Here is a 20682-nt window from a genome sequence, read left to right as displayed (position 1 = left end):
TTTTTATAATGATACTCTAAATATGTAGTGTATGGTACATGTTATGTATTTTTTAATGCAGTTGACATCCTGTAGTAACAGAACATTGAAACGTGTTTGGTCTCGGGGGCGGGGGGAATTTCTAGTGGGTGGGAGTAAGACTTCACCTGAACTGCTGTTCTGGGGTCTGGGGCCAAAATAGTGAAGATGTATTCGTTTCCTTGCTTCCAGGTTTGTGAGATGGCTGCTGACATATCTGAATCCGGTGGGCATGATTGCAAAGGAGACTTGAGGAGCAATATCAAATTAGATGCGGATTACCCACTTCGAGTCCTTTACTGTGGAGGCAAGTGTTGGATGGCAGAATATGGCGTTTACTCAGTGTATTGCCGGGTGTGGGGGCAGCTGAGTGCCAAGATAATTTCACATTTGGTCCTGTTAATTTTTCATCTGTTTTTGTTCATTTAGTGAGTCCTCAAATGGGAGGGGCAGAAACTGGTGAGGAGGGAGCCAGGTTAGTAGATTGCACTTGTGTCTTGCGCTGTAACCTGGAGTTTACATTCTAGTTGGAGCAGAGACATTCAGATAAATTATTTCAGCCTGACGTTACTTGCTTATTTATTAAATGAGGGCTGATTGGATGATGTTGAATCTTAGGGAATGGCAAGGACTGAGTGAAAAAGTGAGGAAGGGCATTCCCAGATGAAGTGAACAACTTTGCAAGAGTTAATGTAATGAGCTTGAGCATGTCTAGAGAAGTGAACAGCTTTGTAGCAGTAGCACACACAGCATAGGATCCTGGTGTCAGTAAGGAGTGGAAATTGAGGTTGGAGTGGGGGTAGTAGGACATTTGGAAAAGTTTCCTATTTGGATGTTTTGAGGTTGAGTCGGGATGTCTGTCCCATAACCCCCTCCCCCGCCCCGTGTTTTTCCTTTTCAGTATAAAGGTATTTATGAATTGAAACTGCCCTAATTCTATTAGCATCTTGGAAATTTTCAGAGAAAATTGAAGATACTTGGCAATAAAAGGGCAAGTAAATCTCAATTTCTTTTAGTAAATATTTTTGAGCACTTACTATGTGTCTGGCAGTGTTTCAGGTGAGTAGGGAATAAGTCAGGAAAGGCCCTTGTACTCGTGGACTTTAGATTTGGGGAGTATAGTAGAGACCTCATGTGGAATTTAAGTGATAGAGAAGAAGTGATGTCGCTGACTTTGAAAAACTTCACAAACTTTCCATTTATTGAATATCTTTGATAAATGTGCAATACCTCGGTAAGAGAGTAGGATTGATTGAGTTTCTTTTATACCGGTCTTACTTGGTTATATTCTTTACCTTTGGAGTCGTGGGTCATGGTTTGCATCTTGACTGCAGTATTTGTCAGTTGTGTGACCTTGGGCAAGTTGGTTAATTTTTCTAAGGATTAGAGTTCTGTTTCTGAGGTCTGTAAAATTAGATGACAATTCTATCTAGCATCAGATGATTTGTGTAAAGCAACTAACACAATAACCTAGTTCAGTGGAATGTCAACTGTTGTTAAAAAATACAATAGTCAAGTGTAGTTTGTTCAATCTTGTTTGCTAGTTGAGTTACTGTTCTTTGATCCTACTACTTTGCATCTAAGACTCCATATTTTGTAATCAGTACCATTATTGTAGGTTCTACGAGGAAAGGCAACATACCAGTCAGATTGACATAATTAAAGATAAATCCTTAGAATTAAAGATAATTAAAGATAAATCCTTAGAAAAATGGAATTAAAAAGCATTGGAATTGGGCCTCCCTGGTGGCGCAGGCAGTTGAGCCCAGCGCTGTGAAGCTGTCCACAGCCTCTGCAGTGCCGGTTCAGTCCCTGCCGGCCTCAGAGCAACCCACATGGCTAGCAGACCTCTCCTGTCTCGCCCACTGCTCCCCTATGCAGTGTATTTCATCAGTCTGCTTGTTCTGTCTCTGGTGAATCCTCTCACCCTCCCGCGCATCTGGTCTATATCCCAATTCTTGTATAAATAAAAAAATCTTAAAAAAAAAAAAAAAAGGCCCTGGAATTGATGAAATACAGTAGGATTCTTTTTTCTCAGGAGCTTATGGTCTAGTTGTAGCTGGGCAATTGCTTAATTGGTAAGAATTTAGGGAATAAATTAGGGAATAGCATTCAATTAAATGCTAAATTGAATGGTACTGATAAAATTTGAAATAGGAGTTCAGAGAAGGAAGGGATCTTTGTTCAGAGGGGAATGGGAAGTTTCCAAGAAAGTGAGAAGCCTTAGGTAATAGGTAGAATTTCCAGGAAAAGGTGGGCCTCCCCGGTGGCACAGCGGTTGAGCGCTGGGTTGCAAAGCTGCCCACAGCCTCTGTGGCGCCGGTTCAATCCCCGGCTGCTCCCCGGCCACCAGAGGAGGGTCCCACATGGCGCGCAGACCTCTCCTGCCGCCCGCTGCTCCCCTCAGCAGTGTACTTCGGTCCTTCTGCCTGCTCTGCTCCCCGCTCTGGCTCTGGTGAATTCTCTCACCCTCCCGCACTTCTGACTCTACCCAGTGCATGTATAAACAAACGAACAAACAAACAAACAAATAAATAAATAAAAAACATGCCTCTATTAAAAAAAAAAAAGGTGATGGAATTCACAAGAGCAGTATAATGGCAAGATTGAACACGGTACCTGCAGGAGAAAAGAAAGGGCTGCTTGGAGCAGAATGCTGGTTGAAGTATAGTGAGAAACAAGGGCAGGTGGGCTGTAGTTATTCCTGGGGTGACATTTTTGCCTTCAGGATTAAGACTTCAGGCTCTGGAGTATCTGAGTTTGAATCCTGGATCAGCCACTGTGATCTTGATCAGTTCCCTCATCCATAAAGTGGTAACAGTAGAGCCTACTCAGAGGGCTGTTGAGAAGAATAAATCATACACAGAAATTGTATAACTTAATGTTTGGTACTTGGTAAATTCTCACTAATAGTAATAATTAGAAATAATAATAAAAGAACAGTTACTGAAAGTTAAACATGAAGTCTAGACTTGCTGTAGTTCCCGTCATCTCTAGGGAATGATTAGTTTTTTGTTTGTTTTTGTTTTTAATAGAGGCATGTTTTATTTATTTGTTTGTTTTGTTTATACATGCACTGGGTACAGTCAGAAGCGCGGGAGGGTGAGAGAATTCACCAGAGCCAGAGCGGGGAGCAGAGCAGGCAGAAAGACCAAAGCACACTGCTGAGGGGAGCAGCGGGCGGCAGGAGAGGCCCGCGCGCCATGTGGGACCCTCCCCAGGAGGCCGGGGAGCAGCCGGGGATCGAACCGGCGCCGCAGAGGTCGCTGGCAGCCTCGCAACCCAGTGCTCAACCACTGCGCCACCGGGGAGGCCCTGATTAGTTTTTTGAGCAGGAAAACAACAGCGCGACTAGAGAAGAAGAGGGTGCTGTTACTCGGACGAGGGAGAAGTGAAGAGGCCAGTCTGAGCAGTCTGGGTTTGAGATGAATGAGGCAAATGGCTGCTTGATAAGCATGGAGGCCGTGGAAATTAAAATAAGATTAATCAGAGAACACAAAATATTTAATAATAAAAAGGGGAAAGAGTCAGAAATTAATTCCATATTTCTAAACTGAGGGAGTTGGGGGGAAGAAGAAGAACACCATTTGAAGTAATGCAGTTGAGAAGAACTGGATTTAGAGGTGGACAGTTTTTCCAATACAAGGAATTTGAGTTTCTCCAAATGGAAGAATGCAAGAATGCTGGAACAGCCAGCAGAGAGAGGTGGGAACTGTAAACCCTGCACTGTAGCCACAGACGTAATGGTTTGAAGGTAGAAAGAATATGAACTTTTGAGGGGGGGCAAGAGATGAGGGAGAGAAAAGTGGACACAGTAGCCAGAGGATCTTTGGGGTGTACTTGGAGTGAGGTAAACTAGACGATTTCATAATTGCTGAGAAATTAGAAAACTTGGTGAGAATGTCAGCCTGTGGGAATCCTGGGTCATTTTTCTGTAATTATGAAGTGTAACTAAGAATATAAGGAAACTGGTACATGCATTTTAACAAAGACTGTAAAGAGATACATAGTGTAGCGGATGTAGGAGGTCCCAGACTAAGCGCCACGGAAGGATGTAGAGTGCAAGGATGTAGAGTGCAGCGAGCGGCTCTCCTCTCCTCTGTGTGTAACAGCAGAGGGTGTCGGTGAGCGCTGAGAGCAGGGTGCAGGTGAAGCTGGGAGGGGAGGCTTAGAGGAGAAGAGCCATTCCTTCCCACTGTGGGGAAACACAAGGCTCCATAGAGGCAGCCACGGTAGAGCCAGGCCTGGAGCAGAGGGGCTATGGCAGGGGGGGCGGCGAGGGGAGTGGCCCTGCAGGCAGAGGCGCACAGCGAGATGGAAAATGAAGGAAGCTGCAGGTGTTCATGTCTGGTGTAATGTGGGATGCACAGAAGGACTAGCAGGGAATGGGGTGGAAATATGGCTTGGGGCCAGGTGCTGGGGATTGCGTGCGTAGGTAATGGTAATGTGCGCCACCGTGAAGGCTTCTGAGCAGAGAAGTCACAGGAAGATGAATCTGGCCGCAAGATAAAATTGGAGGGAGGCAACTTTACTGTCCAAGTTGTAAGACTACAGAGCGAATGAATGGGGGTTTAAATGAAGGTGGCATAAATTAGAAGGGAAGATTGGGAAAGAGATGATTATGGTAAAATCAACAGGATAAAGCAGTTAATCAGGTTTGAGTACAAGGGAGAAGAAGCAAATACATTTATTGAGCTGTACTGAATAATGTCTAGCCGACATTTAGTATTCTTGGCATGCTGAGAGAAGAGGGAAAACCCTCAAGTAGTGAGCAGAGAGAAACAGGAGAGAGTGATGTGGGCACCTTGCTGATCGCACCTCCTCGACTCCCCTTCGTGGAGAGAAAGACGCGCATCTCGAGCAGGCTGGCTTTGCGCTCTGCTGGCCTAAGAGGGTTTGAGAGAGCAACTTGAGTCATTGTGCCTTAAGCATCTGCTCTGTGCCAGGCATTGTGCTCCATCTAAAGTGAGTAAGACTCATTATCTTTGACAGGCTTGACTACAAAGACATTTTAACAGATGAGTAATGTACTAGGTGTGCACTAGAGAGGTGATCAAACTGCTGTGGGAATAGAGAAAGAACCGGCCAGTTCTGCTTGGGAGAACTAAAAAAAGGAAGTTAAAGCTTGTTGAAATTTTTATGTTTGCCTGTATTATTTTATTTAATCCTCACAGCATCTCAAATATTATTACCTTGAAGTTTCTGGGTTATGAAGTAGGATTTAAGCAAACTTTTATGACATCATTTCGAGGAACCTTCAGAAAGGCTTGAAGGACAAGCAGAGATGATGGCGTGAATGGAGGTCACTGCGGCTGGCGTGCTGGGGGCAGCAGCTGAGTCCAGAGAATTACAATGAGCTGTTTGTAACGTTCTTATCACTGTTGAGATTAATAACTGGAAGGGAGGAGGTGCCTGCAGTGGGTTGAGACCGGCAGCAGAGCTCAAGTGGGAGACTTTGAAGTACACATTACTGGGCCTTAATGACACTGGAATTATAGAATAGAAGCTGGTTCATAGGTATTCGGAGAAAAATGAATAGGATTTAGATGATGGAGACTGAGTCTCTAGTCAGGGAGTCTAGCATTTAAGAAGGAGTTTCATTGTTAGGTATTCTATCTATTGTTCCTCCTCTTATTCCTTAGCCCTTAGTTAGATTGAAAATGATAGTTGGGGGCCTCCCTGGTGGCCTAAGGGTTAAGCCTCAGTGCTGTCACGTCAAGGGCCTGAGTTTATTCCCCGGCCTCGAAGTTAGCCCTTTCCTGCCGCTGCTCCACCTAGCAGTGTATTTAAGTAGATCCGCCTCGTCTGCTCCCCATCTGTCTCTGGTGAAAACAAACACACACACAACACACCCCCCCCCCACCTCTGGCCTACACCCCAGTTCTTCATCTTTTTTTTTTTTTTATTAAGATTTATTTATAAGGTCTCCCTGGTGGCGCAAGTGGTTAAGCACAGCAGTTTGAAGCTGTCCGCAGCCTCTGCAGCGCGGGTTCGATTCCCTGCCGGCCAGGGAGCAACCCACATGGTGCAGCAGACTTCTCCTGGCTTGCCCACTGCTCCTCTCAGCAATGTTTTCAGTCGTCTGCTTGTTCTGCTCCCCAATCTGTCACTGGTGATTCTCTCACCCTCCCGTGCCTCTGGCTTGTACCCCAGTTCTAGCAGGGAATCAACCCGCGCTGCAGAGGCTGTGGACAGCTTCACAGTGCTGTGCTCAGCCCGCTGCACCACCAGGGGAGGCCCTATACCCCAGTTCTTCTATGCACAAATAAGTAAATCCTAAAAAAAGAAAAGACAATGATGGTTGATCCTTATTTACCATTTTCATCCCTTTCTGTCTTGAATTACGCTCAGAAATTTCTAGGCCAGTCATGTTGTACTGAAAATGGGGAACAAAAACACACAATTCCCTTGTCACGGAATTTCACATAATCACCATGGTATAAAATTATAATAACATAAAGAAAAGACACAAGATGCTCTGAGAGAATATGATAGTGGGATTTGACTTAGTCTTGTGAGTCAGGGTTGCCTTTCTTGAGGAACTGGTGATTGAGCAAGATCCCTAGGATGAATTGGAGTTTCACCATTTGAACTTGGAAGAATGTTTTGGACATAGGAAGCAGCACATGCAGAGTCCCTGTGGCCAGAGGGAGTATATATCTTGTTTGAAGAACTGAAGGCAGGGCAGGGTGGTGGTAATGTTCACAGCAAAGAGGAATATGGTGTGAAATGAAGCTGAAGAATTGCAGGGGCCAAACCAGCAGAGCCTGATCAGGCCATAAACCTAAAGACTTTTAATGTGTGAGTTGACAAGATCAGTTTTGCATTTTGAAAGATGATAAATGCATTGTGCTTTAGGGGGAGACCGGTTTGGAAGCTAGTGTAGCTGTTCAGGGAGACAGTTGGGTGGTAGCAGTAAGATTAGGGATGGGGGAAAGATAAGATTACGGGGCCTCATGGTGGCTTGACTGTAAGGGACGAAGGGAGAAGGGAAGCTCAGAGATGACTTTTCCTGTTTTTGAACTTGAGTGGTAAGATTGTGATGAAGCGTATACACTCGTTTTCTTTGATGTGTAAAAAAGAGCAAAAGTACATGTAGGCCGGTGTTGCCTAAGAATACAAAGGAAATCTGAAAAGAGGATGCCCCCAAATTCAGGTGTCTCAGGGGTCCAATGTGGAAGGAAGTCTGCTTGCATGACAGCAGAAGGGACCCTGCTGACTGCTGTGGGGGCTACAGGTGCCCACACAGAGAGGGTGACCTCCGTGAGTGAGGGTTAGAAGCAAGGAAGGGTATGTGTTCATACAGGGTGACAAACCAAGAAGGGGGTGAAGAGATGCCCCCCATATTTTTCTTGAGGCTTTGCCTTTCAAAGTATCTCTTATGTTTTAGAATGAATGTATGGTTAGTGATTTTGGTGACTGTTGCCCGTGAAATTTATAATGGAAAATGCTAATATTTTTTCAGGTAATCATTTGAGAGTGGCTGCTTAGTCTCAGCTACACAAAGGCAATTTTGATTTCATAGAACTCAAGAAATGATGACCCAACCCAAAACAAATCCTCAAAATTAGTTTGGTCTAAAAAAGTTACTGGTAGGACCTCCCATGGTGGCGCAGGCGGTTGAGCGCCGTGCTGTGAAGCTGTCCTTAGTCTCTGCAGCGCAGGCAGCAGACCTCTCCTGTCTTGCCCACTGCTCCCCTCACCAGTGTATTTCGTCAGTCTGCCTGTTCTGTACCCTGCTCTGTCTCTGGTGAATCCTCTCACTCTCCTGTGCATCTGGCCTGTACCCCAGTTCTTGTATAAATAAATAAATAAATCCTTTTTTAAAAAAAAAAGTTACTGGTAAATATAGGTCAAGAAAACCATTAATTTAACGTATCTATATATATATATATATATTTAGGAACTTGATTGTAATTTCATGAGCTATAATTAATAACTTATGGTGCTGATTTTGGCTGCCTTCCTAATTAAGCCGTGTGGCGTAAGAGCTATTTCTCTTCATTCACTGTTCTTGAGAGCTCGGAAGCAGTGTTTGTGTTTGAGCTCATTTAGAGTGCTCAGTATTCAGTATTTCTGAGTTCATAAGCTGTCTCTTTACAATTAAACAATGAAGTACTTGTTTAGTGGGTGCAGAAAATAAGTTTGGGATAAGAAAGATCTGGAGATAGATAGTGAATATACTTAATGCCACTGATTAGAATTAAAAATATTTAAAATGGTAAAGTTTATGTTTATTTTATGACAATAAAAGAATTACATTGTGGAAATACATAAAATAGAAACTTACCACCAAGCAAAAGCCTGTTTTCCTACTTTTATAGTTTAGGGCAAGAGGACAAGAGGGCTGTTTCCAGCCATCAGATGTCATTTCATCTCCTCATGCAGTACGTGTGAGTGTGGATGCCTGTCTGCATGTGTATTAAGCAATCTGTGGGGTTCTAGCAGCTAACATTAGCGAAATATGGGTTATTTTTTAGGTAAAAAAAAAAAAGAATAAAAGCATCTAATACAGGGCCTCCGCTGGTGGCACAGTGGTTGAGCGCTGGGCTGCGAAGCTGCCCGCAGCCTCTGCAGCGCTGGTTCCATCCCCGGCCGCCAGGCGAGGGTCCCACATGGCGCGCAGACCCCTCCTGCCGCCCGCTGCTCCCCTCAGCAGTGTATTTTGTCACTCTGCCTGTTCTGTTCCTGCTCTGGCTCTGGTGAATTCTCTCACCCTCTCTCACTTCTGGCTGTACCCAGTGCTTGTATAAATAAATAAATAAATCTTTAAAAAAAAACATCTAATACACTGCCATTTGTGTGCAAAGAGGATTGGAGAACATGTGCCTGTATACGTGTAGATTATCTCTGGGCGTGCAAGATTTCACTGATAGTTTTTACTATAAGCCTTTATAGTCTCTGCTTGCTTTCTTTATGAAACTACTAATGAGTAGTGAGTGGAACAACTTTCAGTCAAATGTACCATATTCTATTGACTCTGAGAAGACATGACTTGTGTTTTGTGTCAACAAGAAAGAATGTGATGGTGCCTTAAGGGGGGACACCTCACCTTTCATAAGCTGGGTCCAGGAATCCAAGTGGATACTTTGTTAATGTGTTTTTTTTTTTTAAATCATGTTAGAATTGATGGAATGTGATGTTACAAGAATATAAGTGTTATATTTCCTTCATTTTTAAATGAGGATATTTAGATAAACAGAATAATTTAAAAAATACTACAGCGAACATCTGTATATCATTCCATTGAACAATGAATAATTTGGGGATTTTTTGGATGTAGTTTCAGATTTACAAAAAGGCTGCAAGGGTATAGTATCAAAAATTCTTGAATACCTTTTTTCCAGATTCCCCAGGTGTTAAGATTTTTCTGCACTTTCGTTCTTTTTCTCTCAGCACTGCAGTGATACTATTATCTACTCTGCAGCCCATTGAGATTTTCCTCAGTTATCCCAGTAGCATCCTTTATGGCAAAAGAAATCCAGGACCACGTGTTGCATTCAGCTGACAGGCCTCTTTCCTCTCCTTGGAACAGTTCCTGAGTCTTTATTTTAAGCCATTAATATTTTGAACAGTATAAGCCAGTTATTTGTAGACTGTCCCTCCCATTGGGTTTGTCTGATACTTTCCTATTAGGTTTATTTTATGAACTTTTGGGCCCAACCTCACAGAAGAGGTATTCTTTCTTTTAGTGCTTTGTACCAGCAGTAATTTAGTTCTGTTTCTGGCAACGGAACTTGGATCATTTGGGTCAGAGATGTCTGCCAGGTTTCTCCACTGTAAAGTTACTCCGTAATTGAAAAACATGTTGTGGTATCCCTTTAGGCCTTCCATTTTAATGGTGCTTGTCTAATCAATTATTGCCATAGATGGCAAATGGTGACTTTGTAATTCCATCAGTCCAGCATTCGTGAGTTGGTTTTTTACTGTTGCAGATAACGTTCTTCTATATATTTAATCATTTATATCAGTGTGAGCTCATAGATTCTAATTTTTCACTTCATAAATTTTAATCTTTTACTGTTATTATTTATTTTGGTGTTCAAATTGTTGCATATCAGGCCAGTGAAAGCTCCTCTGGCTCACTCTTGTGTCCTTTTGACATATCCCTGAATCATTCCTTGACTATCCTTTACTTTTGGTCCCAAAATATGTCTCAGCCCTGTTCCCGCCCTGGTATTCAGAGTTTCTCCAAGGAATAATAAAGAATGACGTTAAGAAACCAAGATATGGATGAAATATTTAGCATATTGGGTTGGTTGGTTTTTTTTTTTTATTTTATATATTTTTACATCATTTTTCATTTTTGCACAATGATTATACATTTTTATCTTGGTTACAGTCCCCATACAGTTTCCACCCACCTTATTTTGACTGTAATTCCTCCTACCCCCTCCCCCCACACCCCCATCTCCCCAGTAGTGTGTCTCTGGTTTATAGTTGTTTGTTGATTTAGATTTTATTTAGCATAATGTTTTATCTCCCTCTCCAAAATTATTAGGTTGTCAGAAAAGTCATGACTCGTTTTTGCTTGAAAAAAAGAAAAAAATACATCATGACTTTCCCAACAACCTGATACGTAGGTTTTGTTTTTGTTACATTCTTGGAAAGTAAGTTGCATACCAATTCCTGAACACTTCAGTGTGCCTCTCCAAAAAGAGTGGGCTTTTTCTCCCTGAGAACCTTCTGTTAGCATCACCTGATCATAGTCCATGTTAGAATAACTTTTTTTTTTTTTTGAAGATTGATTTATTTATGCATACAAGAGCTGGGGTACAGGCCAGAGATTCAGGGGGTGAGAGGATTCACCAGAGACAGAGTGGGGAATAGAACAGGCGGATTGACTGAAATACACTGCTGAGGGGAGCAGCGGGCGAGTCGGGAAAGATCTGCCTCGCCATGTGGGTTGCTCCCTGGCTGGCCGGGAATCTAACTCATGCTGCAGAGGCTGTGGATTGCTTCATAGTGCTATACTTAACCCCTTGTGCCACCAGGGAGGCCCCAAGAATAACTTTTATAGCCCATTTTCTTTAGCCAAGATTTAGTCAGGAGAGGTAAACTGCATTCAATGGATGTATCTCCTTACTTGATTTGAATCTAGAGCTCTCCTCACTCCCACCCCCCCCAAGATGATGCTGTTAAATATCTTTAGAAATGTCCCATTATCCTGATTAGAATGGTTTTTTATGGTGTCTTTTCCCCATAAATTAGAAATTAGTTCTAGAGACTTGATTAAATTTGAGCTGAACATTTTTTGGCAAGTAGCTGCCTTAATTATAACAAAGTGCCATACATAGGTTGGGTAGTTTGTCGACAGCAGAAGTCTATTTCCCACCATCGTAGAGGCTCAAGTCCACTCTTGAGTCTGTGGCTGGGTCATAGACAGCAGCTTGCGGTGCCTGCAGCAGTGGAAGGTGCTTAGGAGCTATGGGATCTCTTTTATAGGAACATTCTTTTTATAATCCCATTCACAAAGGCTCCAACTCCATGGCCTAAATAAACCCCTTCCAGAGGCTCCTACCTTCGAGCATAATGATCTTTGAGGGGAGGCACACTCAGGCAGATATCTTGGATGACGTTACTTTGTTCTTCATATTGTCACAGCAGCAGATACATGTCAGATTTTTCCACTAGTAGTGATGTGAAGTTTGAAAGCGATTGCTGTAGGTCTTAGCGTAAAAAGTAATTTACTCTTTGCAAATAGTAAGTGATCTGTGGAGGGAATTTGACTTCAAACGCAAATAAAAATAACTTGGAAGAGTTGTCCAGATTTTTTTCACTGTATTAGAATTTTGCAGAACTGAGTATTATTTGAAAAGGTGTGCGAAGTTTCATAATTTTAGTATTTGCTCTAGTGATATGTGGCCTGTAATTGTATCCTAGAAGTGGAGCTGGAAAGCTGTCTACTAGCTTTTGACTTGTTATAAGGGTTATCAAGTTCTGGTTAACCTGGGAGAGCTTTAGTGGATGGAACTGCAAACTTGAAATAAAAGAGATGCCAGCTTCTAGTTTTCTGCTGCCACGCACCACCTTTGTCTCATTGCATGAGCTATTTTACCTTTCTTAGGGCTCTATCTGTCAATAGTGATGGTGGGTTGGGGAGCAGGCAGATCACTTTCCCTAGCCAGCACAGCTGCATTGCCAGCAGACGTCTTGTGAGCCAATTGAGTGGTTAAGAGCATGAACTTCAGCAACAGACGAGGATTCAGATCCTGTTCTCCTAACCAGATGCAAGTGAGCTACTTATCTCAGTCTCATTTACCACCCGTACTATAGATATGGTTGGTCTTACCTTAGAGGATCTTCTCAACTAACCATAATTATTACTATAAAGCAGAGTGAGAACCTGGCACTGTGGGTTATGAGAATGGCTGTTATTAGTAATGTTTGCCACTCCTCTCCCGCACATGTCAGGATATTGGGCACACTGAACTTCATCCTTCGCCGTAAAAATTTAAAAAAAAAAAAAAAAGCAATAAGTAATAGAATTACAGTTAAAATGGGGAAACCCGTTGAGTTTTCTAGTCTCATAGCCTGTGCAGGTTTATCCAGTGAGCAGATGGAGCCAGGGTTCCATTGCCTGTACCATTTCATGGTCTCTCATGGCCTAACAGGAGGAAGGAACAGGGAAGTGTATGGCAAAGCAATGGTAGCAGAAGTGCCACTGAAGTCTGTAAGTGTGTTAGCCTGAATAAAAAGCAGTGACCACTTGGTAAAGTAGCCAAAGAAATCGCCAGCTCCAGAGTAAAGCTTAGCTGCGGGGGATTGTGCCCATGTCATTCTTAGACCCATTGACCCGCAGCATCTGCAGGGTGGTAGTGTAGCTCCACATTCCATTCCATTAATTGAAAGAGACAGTCTTTAGATTAAAAAAATCAAAATAAAATATCTGGTAACCAAGTGTCTTTTATCTTAAGAGGGTGAGGGTATATGATGGGTAGCATTTGAAAAGTGGTACAGAAAAGTTCTAAGTAGAAATGAAACATTTTGTGAAGTATAAAATAAAATTTATGGTAAGCCTTGTGTGTATGTATATTTAACTTTCATGTTTTTTTTCTCTCTGTTTCCCCAGTCTGTTCATTACCAACAGAGGTAAGTTCTTTCAAAATTCTTGGCTCTTTTTTAACTTCTGCACTTGGGGTCACTGATCTTAGAGCTTGCTTGACAACTTCCTTTTCTTATTTATCATATTCTGTCATTTGCTAGATACTTCAGACTTTTGTAGAAAACTGCAGCTCAGGAAAAGTTTAGGTCTTTAATTTATTTCTTTTAGACTTTGAGTCACATGTATACCTCTACCTTTTGTGCTTGATATTGAAGTTTGGATTTTGCATGGGACTCCTGAATAGTTAGCTGATAAAAAGAGTAACCTCTTAGCCAAATTGTACGCATGTGAGCAGAGGAGAAAAAGCATAAATTGAATTATGGGTGGACGTTCTTTTAGTAAGCTTCTAGGTCAGGCTCTGGGCAAGTCACAGCAGTAATGACACCCCGTGTGCCCAAAGCAAGATACAGACATGCTTGCTGTTTGTCATGCCCCTTCTGTTTGAGAGAGGAAACAAATGACAGAAGGTTCCCAATCCTTTTTAATTTCTAGCTTCTTTTGGGGTGTTTCCTAGTTGAATATAGTTTTCCTGTGACTAACACATCAGTTAGCCTTATCATTTCTATAACAAGGGAATGATTTTTGATTAAATAATATATTGGTTGATTGAAAATGCTCTGTTGTGACTCATTTTGTTCCTTTCACCTCCAGTACTGTGAATATATGCCTGATGTTGCTAAATGTAGACAATGGTTAGAGAAGAATTTTCCAAATGAGTTCGCAAAGCTTACCGTAGGTAAGAACAACTTTTTCTTTCATCAGAACTTGTGTACAGGAAACAAGTGCACACAAGGCATTATCTTAAAGACATGAGCAAGTCTTCCAGTAGTAGGCTATTACAGAATTACAAACTCTACCTATTAACTTTAAATAAAACTGTTTAAATTCTTGGGTTAAAATTCCTTAATATAAAATCATAACACTGTTTTGTGTCTCTTTGAGATGGGATAAATCAAAGTATCAACTTTCTTATTTAAAGAGAAATAAAATGACTCAGGGGCAGCTATATTTTCACTCATTCAGCAAGTTATTGTAAGCATACTGTGTGCTACACACTGTTTTAGGTGCGGAGGATAAAGCAGTAAACAAAAGATCTACTCTTTGGAAATGATGTTCTAGAAGAGACAAATCCAATAAGCAAAAGATGTAATGTGTTAAATTAGCGTTAGGACCAGGAAAGATTTTGCTGGGCGGGGCGGGGGAGTAGGATGGGGGGAATGGCCTTTGAATAAAGGCCTAAAGGAAGTAAGGCAGTGAGTTGTTTGGATTTCTAGAACATTCTAGTCTGATGACACAGCAAGTACAAAGGTCCTGAGGCAAAAAACTTACGCATACCCTGGAAACAGCAAGGAGCTGTTTGTGTCCTGAGCGGATCTGAGAATGGGGAGGAGGGTGGGAGACGAGGCCAGGGAAGTACTGGAAGAGGAGCACACCTTGAGGAGCTCGTGGGGGAGCGTGAGCGGAAGACAGAGATGTTCTGACTTGTGTTTGAATGGCGTCTCTTTGGCTGCTGTGTAAAGAATAGACTGATAGGGCACCTGGACAGCCGAGCAGGGGCAACCAGGTAGACTGCAGAAAGCTGGCAGGAGGTGACAGCGACTTGGGCCAGAGGGCAGGAGTGGAGGTACAGAGAAGTGGCGAGGTTCTGGATGTTGTACAGGAAGAGCTGGCAGGGTTTTCTGATGTATTGATTGTGGGGTATGTGAGAAAAGGAGCTTTGGGGGTTTGGGCCCAAACAGCTAGAAGAATGGAACAGCTGTCAGAGGTAAGGAAGATGACAAAGGAACAGATTTCCTCAATTTGCTAGAGTTGGCAAAAATGAAGGCAGAGGCAGGAAGAGGGAAAGCCTGGCCTGGGAACATGCCTCGTAGCTGTGCCTGGTACTGTCCTGCCATTTGCTGCTAGATTTTTAGATTTCTTCCATGAGGCGAAAACCCCAAAACTTGGATCAGGCTTTTCTATATCATACCTCCACTGTCACGCTGTCGTCAGTGGTTGGGCAAGAACCTTCAAGCCTGGTGTTGCCTTCAGTCTACATGGCTGGTGGTCAGCGTGACCGCTCTAGGGCGTGAGTGCGACTGGGAAGGGAAGAAAGGAAGCTCTTTTTATTGGGGACGCAAATTCCTCTTAACAAGATTTGTGTTTGGGGGCCTCCCCCGGTGGCGCAGCGATTAGCTCTGGGTTGCGAAGCTGCCCGCGGCCTCTGCGGCGCCGGTTCGATCCCCGGCTGCTCCCCGGCCACCAGAGGAGGGTCCCACATGGTGCGCGGACCTCTCCTGCCGCCCGCTGCTCCCCTCAGCGGTGTCCTTCGGTCCTTCTGCCTGCTCTGCTCCCCGCTCTGGTGAATTCTCTCACCCTCCCGCACTTCTGACTGTACCCAGTGCATGTATAAACAAAAACAAAACAAACAAACAAATAAATAAATAAAACATGCCTCTTAAAAAAAAAAAAAACAAGATTTGTGTTTGGATATTAAACACGACGTGTGGTTTTTGCTCCTTTCGTGTGACTCAAATCCTGATCCTCACATCAGAAGACTTTCTTTTCCCTTCTGTCACCATACATTTGCCATCATGGCTTCAGAGTTAGACTTGGTAGGAATCTAGCAATATCATCATTTGCCTTAATAAAGGTCATGCTTAGTTGTGGGTAAAATGCCTCATTAAGGTTGCCCAGTGGTGTTTTTTAATTTTAGCTTTAGTATAAAATCATGTTAATGCTTTTGCTTTTCCATTTTACATCTAGAAAATTCACCCAGACAAGAAGCTGGAATTAGTGAGGGTCAAGGAACAGCAGGGGAAGAGGAAGAGAAGAAAAAACAGAAGAGAGGTGAGATCTACATCCTTGAAGTGGTTTCCACAAATTCGCCTTGCCTCTGAGAGCAGAGGTGACCAGCGCTCCCAGGTGGACAGCCCCTGCCCTCGGCTGTCCTTCATGTGCACACATGAGGACCACAGAATCCTGGTTCTCGGCATGGTGGGGCGCGGTAGATTTGATCTGAGGAATCTGTGAATTGGACCTCAGGACACATGTCTGACTTGCCCTGGGTATATGTAAAAAGCAGCCAGCCAGCTTATGACTTTAAAAGCTTTGTTACCTTACTAAAATACCTGTGTGTTCTGTTTAGTTAGAATGAGGACATTTATAAAAGATTCTGTTCTCTCGTTGCATCTGACAGCTCAGTTGCATTGTTTTTTAAATACCTGCTGCATGTATCTTTCCATTTCTCCTTCTAAAACTAATTTCCCAAGCTCTGGGTTCTGTCCCCACTTGTTTCTTCATTAGTTATTTTCCCTATGACTGGAATGAGCTTTTGTTTTCAGAGCTTTGCATCTTCAGAAAAAGAATCTCCCAAGAACCCATGTCTTTCTTTGCCTCGTCTCTCCCTTTCCCTCTTAGCTGGACCCCGCAGGAGTCTATGCTTCTCTCTGTGTCTCTTCTGTTCACGCTGCATGCCTCAGTTTAGCCTAATCTGACACTCACGCCACCAAAGCTCCTCTGCTATGTCACCCAAGGCTCATTGTGCTAAATAGTGAGAGCGTGTGAGCAGTTCCTTCTTGAAATGTGGGGCTTTCCTCCTTCCTGGGCCTCCTCTTGCGTCTCCTCAGTCTCCTGCGCAGACTTCTCCCGTCTCCATTGAAACGTCGTGGGTGTTTCCCGGGGCCCTGTCCCTCTCACCATCTCATTGTGCTCTTCTCCTTGAAAGAGTCTTCCACGGTGCTAGCTTTTGCCCCGCTTCCATGTGAGAGTCCCAAAGCTGTGTCTCTAAACCTGGCCTTTGTCTAAACCAGAAGTGTGCACGGCCCACAGGCACCTCCAATCCCCATTTCCTAAATGCGCTGTCTTTGTTTCCCCATTTTGGTTATTGAAGACACATTTTATCCTGTCACCTGAGATCTGAAACCTGGGACCTGTCCTAGGCACTTTCTCTGTGCCCCTTTAGACAGTTCTAAATTCTGTTATTTCTCTTCCTTTCTCTCTCTTTCCTGTGCTTAGTGGCCATTATTCCTTCCACTGCTTTGGGGTCTAGATTTTAATTAATTTCTGATTGAACTGATGATGCAGGTTCCTGAGTGGCCTCTCTGTTAGCCTCAGAATTCACACATGTGCCCTCACGCTGTGGAGTAAGCATCCCCATAGCCGTCCAGTGGCTCTTCCACAGTCTCGGGTCCCGCTCCAGAGCTCGATGCAGTCGTCCTCTGCTGGCTGGTGTGTGAGCTTTTGCTTCGCTGGCCTCACCGGCTGTGCTTCCATAAGCATCCATCGGCCAGACAGCACGGTTGTCAGACGCGCCACTGCCTCTTCTCTGCGTTTGTTCCCTTTCCCAGCACGTCCGTCCTTATCCCCTCCAGCCTTCCTCCTTTCACCTGGACAGTTCTCTGTCCTGCCAGACCAAACTTCAGTGGCGCTCCCTGTGTGTGCGTGTGTGTGGTATGTCAGATTGCTGTAATTATTTAAATTTCTCTCCCTTCACCAGACTGAGTTCTCGAAGAGTAGGGACTAATTTTTTTTTTTAAAGATTTATTAAAGATTTATTTATTTATTTATACAAGCACTGAGTACATTCAGAAGGGCGGGAGGGTGAGAGAATTCACCAGCGCCAGAGTGGGGAACAGAACAGGCAGACTGATGAAATACACTGCTGAGGGGAGCAGCGGGCGCGGCAGGAGAGTCTGTGCGCCATGTGGGACCCTCACTGGCGGCTGGGGATCGAACCGGCACTGCAGAGGCTGCGGACAGTTTTGCAGCCCAGCGCTTAACCGCTGCACCACTAGGGGAGGCCCGGGACTATTTTCTGTCATCTTTGTGTACTCAGCCTTAGTGCTGTGCTTGCCATATAGTAGGTACTTACTAAATGTTCATTGAGTGACTACTAATATGTTTTTAGCTATGCATTAGAAAAGAACGTAAGACATAAGTAGTTGCTACCTTTTGAAAATTAAAAATTAAAAGACTTAGTATTCTCTGTATTTAAGATGAAATCATTAATGCTGAGCTCTTTAAAGGTGGAAGGGGTCAAATAAAACAAAAAAAGAAGACTGTACCACAAAAGGTTACGATAGCCAAAATTCCCAGAGCGAAGAAGAAATACGTAACGAGAGTGTGTGGCCTTGCAACTTTTGGTGAGTTCGAGCTTCAGTATGTTTAAAATGTGGGAACTATAGTCTCTGTCTTTAATCTGGCATCATGAAAATTTTAGAGACCCATTTTTTGCTAAGAAGATACAAAATGAGATTTTACATTTCTAACTCTAGCTTCCAAATCAAATTTTGAAGTAATATCAAAATCTCTTGCAGGGAGGACTGGTTTAACTCTTTGCTTTCCAGGATTCCTGCTCAGTCACATTTTATGTAGAAAGAGGAGGAGGGTGGGTCCCACTGAAGCTGCCAGCGCTGCCTCTCTGTCCTCTGCAGGCTTGGTGGCAGGGGACTGCGGCACGGCTCGTCCCCTCCGGGACTGACAGAGTGAGGGAAGGTGGGTTGCCATAGAATGTCCTACTTCAGGGCCCCCTCAGTTCCTGGAGTCCTTGAATGCAACTGGGGTGAATAATGTAAACCAGGATCCCTCAGCATGACATTATAGATTGGAAACCAGTCACTGATTCACATTGTAAATATCAGGCTTGTTTCTTTGCTGTAAATTTTTCTTCTGTAAAAAGGGATTCTTGGATGTGTGTATGTAATTAGAAATTAATGTATTGCTAGGTTGGGTGTGGTCTTACTCTATGAGTTATGAATAGTATGGGGATGATGCTCTCTTTATAGAGGGAGGCTTTCTCGGACCTAACAGAAAAGTTGAATGGTTAAGAGCACTGCCTGTGGCAGTTTGTAATTATTGTTCTTTTTTTTTTTTTAAAGATTTATTTATTTATGCATAAAAGAGCTGGGGTACAGGCCAGAGACGCAGGGGGTGAGAGGATTCACCAGAGACAGAGTGGGGAACAGAACAGGCAGAATGACTGAAACACACTGCTGAGGGGAGCAGCGGGCAAGACAGGAGAGGTCTGCTTCGCCATGTGGGTTGCTCCCTGGCCATCTGGGGATCGAACTCGTGCTGCAGAGGCTGCGGTTTGCTTCATAGTGCGGTACTTAACCCCTTGCGCCACCAGGGAGGCCCTGTAATTATTGTTCTAAAGGGGAGGTGAAGCCCATTAATACATTCTATTTTATGAATTTAAAGTATAAATTTCAAAATGGAAAAATACCTTCAAAGTACGATTCTAATTATAGTCTTGCTGTTTCTTTTTTTAAAATAACAGAAATTGATCTTAAAGAAGCACAAAGATTTTTTGCTCAGAAATTCTCCTGTGGTGCCTCAGTAACAGGGGAGGATGAGATCATCATTCAGGGAGATTTTACAGATGACATCATTGACGTCATTCAGGAAAAATGGCCAGAGGTGAGTATGTGGAGCCTGTGTGTGTAAATAAGTGTTTTCAGCAGGCTGCTTCATATTATTCGATAGCACAATTCATGAAATGTAATTATTTGTGTTTTACAGGTGGATGATGATAGCATTGAAGATCTTGGCGAAGTGAAGAAATGATACTGAAAATTTGTCTGTATTTAATGATCTGAACTGAGAGTTGATAATGGCCGAAGGGAGAGAGGCCTTTTAGAATATATATTTATCCTACAGTAAAACTGTGGACTACCCTCGCCCGTGGCATTTCCCTGTTCTGTACAAGGCTGCTTGTTTTTTTTATTGCCAAAGTCTAATAAAACAGGGGAGACTGTCATGCTTATGCATGAGATAGAATTTAGTCAAATAAAAAATTTTGGTCATTTGGTACTGACTTCTCTTTTTAACTTTTTATTTTTGGAAAAACACTGTAGACTTTTTGTGGAAAGCTTTCCTTTTGATTATTTTTAAATAATCGTGATTCATTCAAATCACGATTAAGCTGAGTGATATTTAAAGAATTTGGATTTGGCTTCAGCACCAGTAATAACTGTCTCCTTGCTGCCTTGGTGTGGTAGTTTCGAGATGCTTGAGCATCTTATAGGTTTGTGGTTCAATTTGCTTCAATGTTACCAACCAAGTCCACTTTGTGGACTCAATAACATCCTGCTGGTAGGAGTTGCTCAGCTGTTCTGGAAATTGTTTGGTAAAGTATATTAAAAGCCTTAAACCATCTGCACTGTTTGACCCAGTAAGCCACTTCTTTGACATTATCCTAAAGAAACAACCAGGATTACTATCATTGTTTTGAATGGAAGACCATTCAGAAAGGTTGAGTCCTTGTTCTGGCAATTGTATATACACCCACATTCAGTAGATAGTTTGGGAAATAACATGTGAAACGTGATTTCCCATGAGGGACACGGGGACAATGAATTGTAATATGTGCACTAGAAGAATTTAAGTGGTTTTTGTAAAGGTCTTCCATCAGACACTACAAATTGAAAAAACTACTCATGGTATTTTAAATTGCTATAAATAAATGCCTTTAAGAAATACAGAACCCGTTGTTTATTGCCATGCAATTACAATCCCGAATGAGTGGTTTTTTAAATAAAATTTAGGAAAAAATATGTAATAAAGATGTGAATTAAAAT

General features: G+C 42.9%; 1 protein-coding gene across 1 annotated transcript; it reads left to right on the top strand.

The window, feature by feature from the left end:
- Positions 1 to 213: 213 nt before the first annotated feature.
- Positions 214 to 19669, top strand: DENR (density regulated re-initiation and release factor; the record flags this gene model as incomplete). The annotated part of the gene is made up of 7 exons (XM_084253590.1): positions 214 to 325; positions 13091 to 13110; positions 13775 to 13859; positions 15869 to 15952; positions 18130 to 18246; positions 19383 to 19522; positions 19625 to 19669. The coding sequence occupies exons 1-7, from the start codon at positions 220 to 222 to the stop codon at positions 19667 to 19669; spliced, it is 597 nt and encodes a 198-aa protein (XP_084109716.1). The 5' UTR covers positions 214 to 219.
- Between the last annotated feature and the right edge of the window lie 1013 nt (positions 19670 to 20682).

This window comes from Talpa europaea (assembly GCF_964194135.1).
Source record: "Talpa europaea genome assembly, chromosome: 14".
NCBI classification, from domain to species: domain Eukaryota; kingdom Metazoa; phylum Chordata; class Mammalia; order Eulipotyphla; family Talpidae; genus Talpa; species Talpa europaea.
This window is presented reverse-complemented; position numbering and strand designations above follow the sequence as displayed.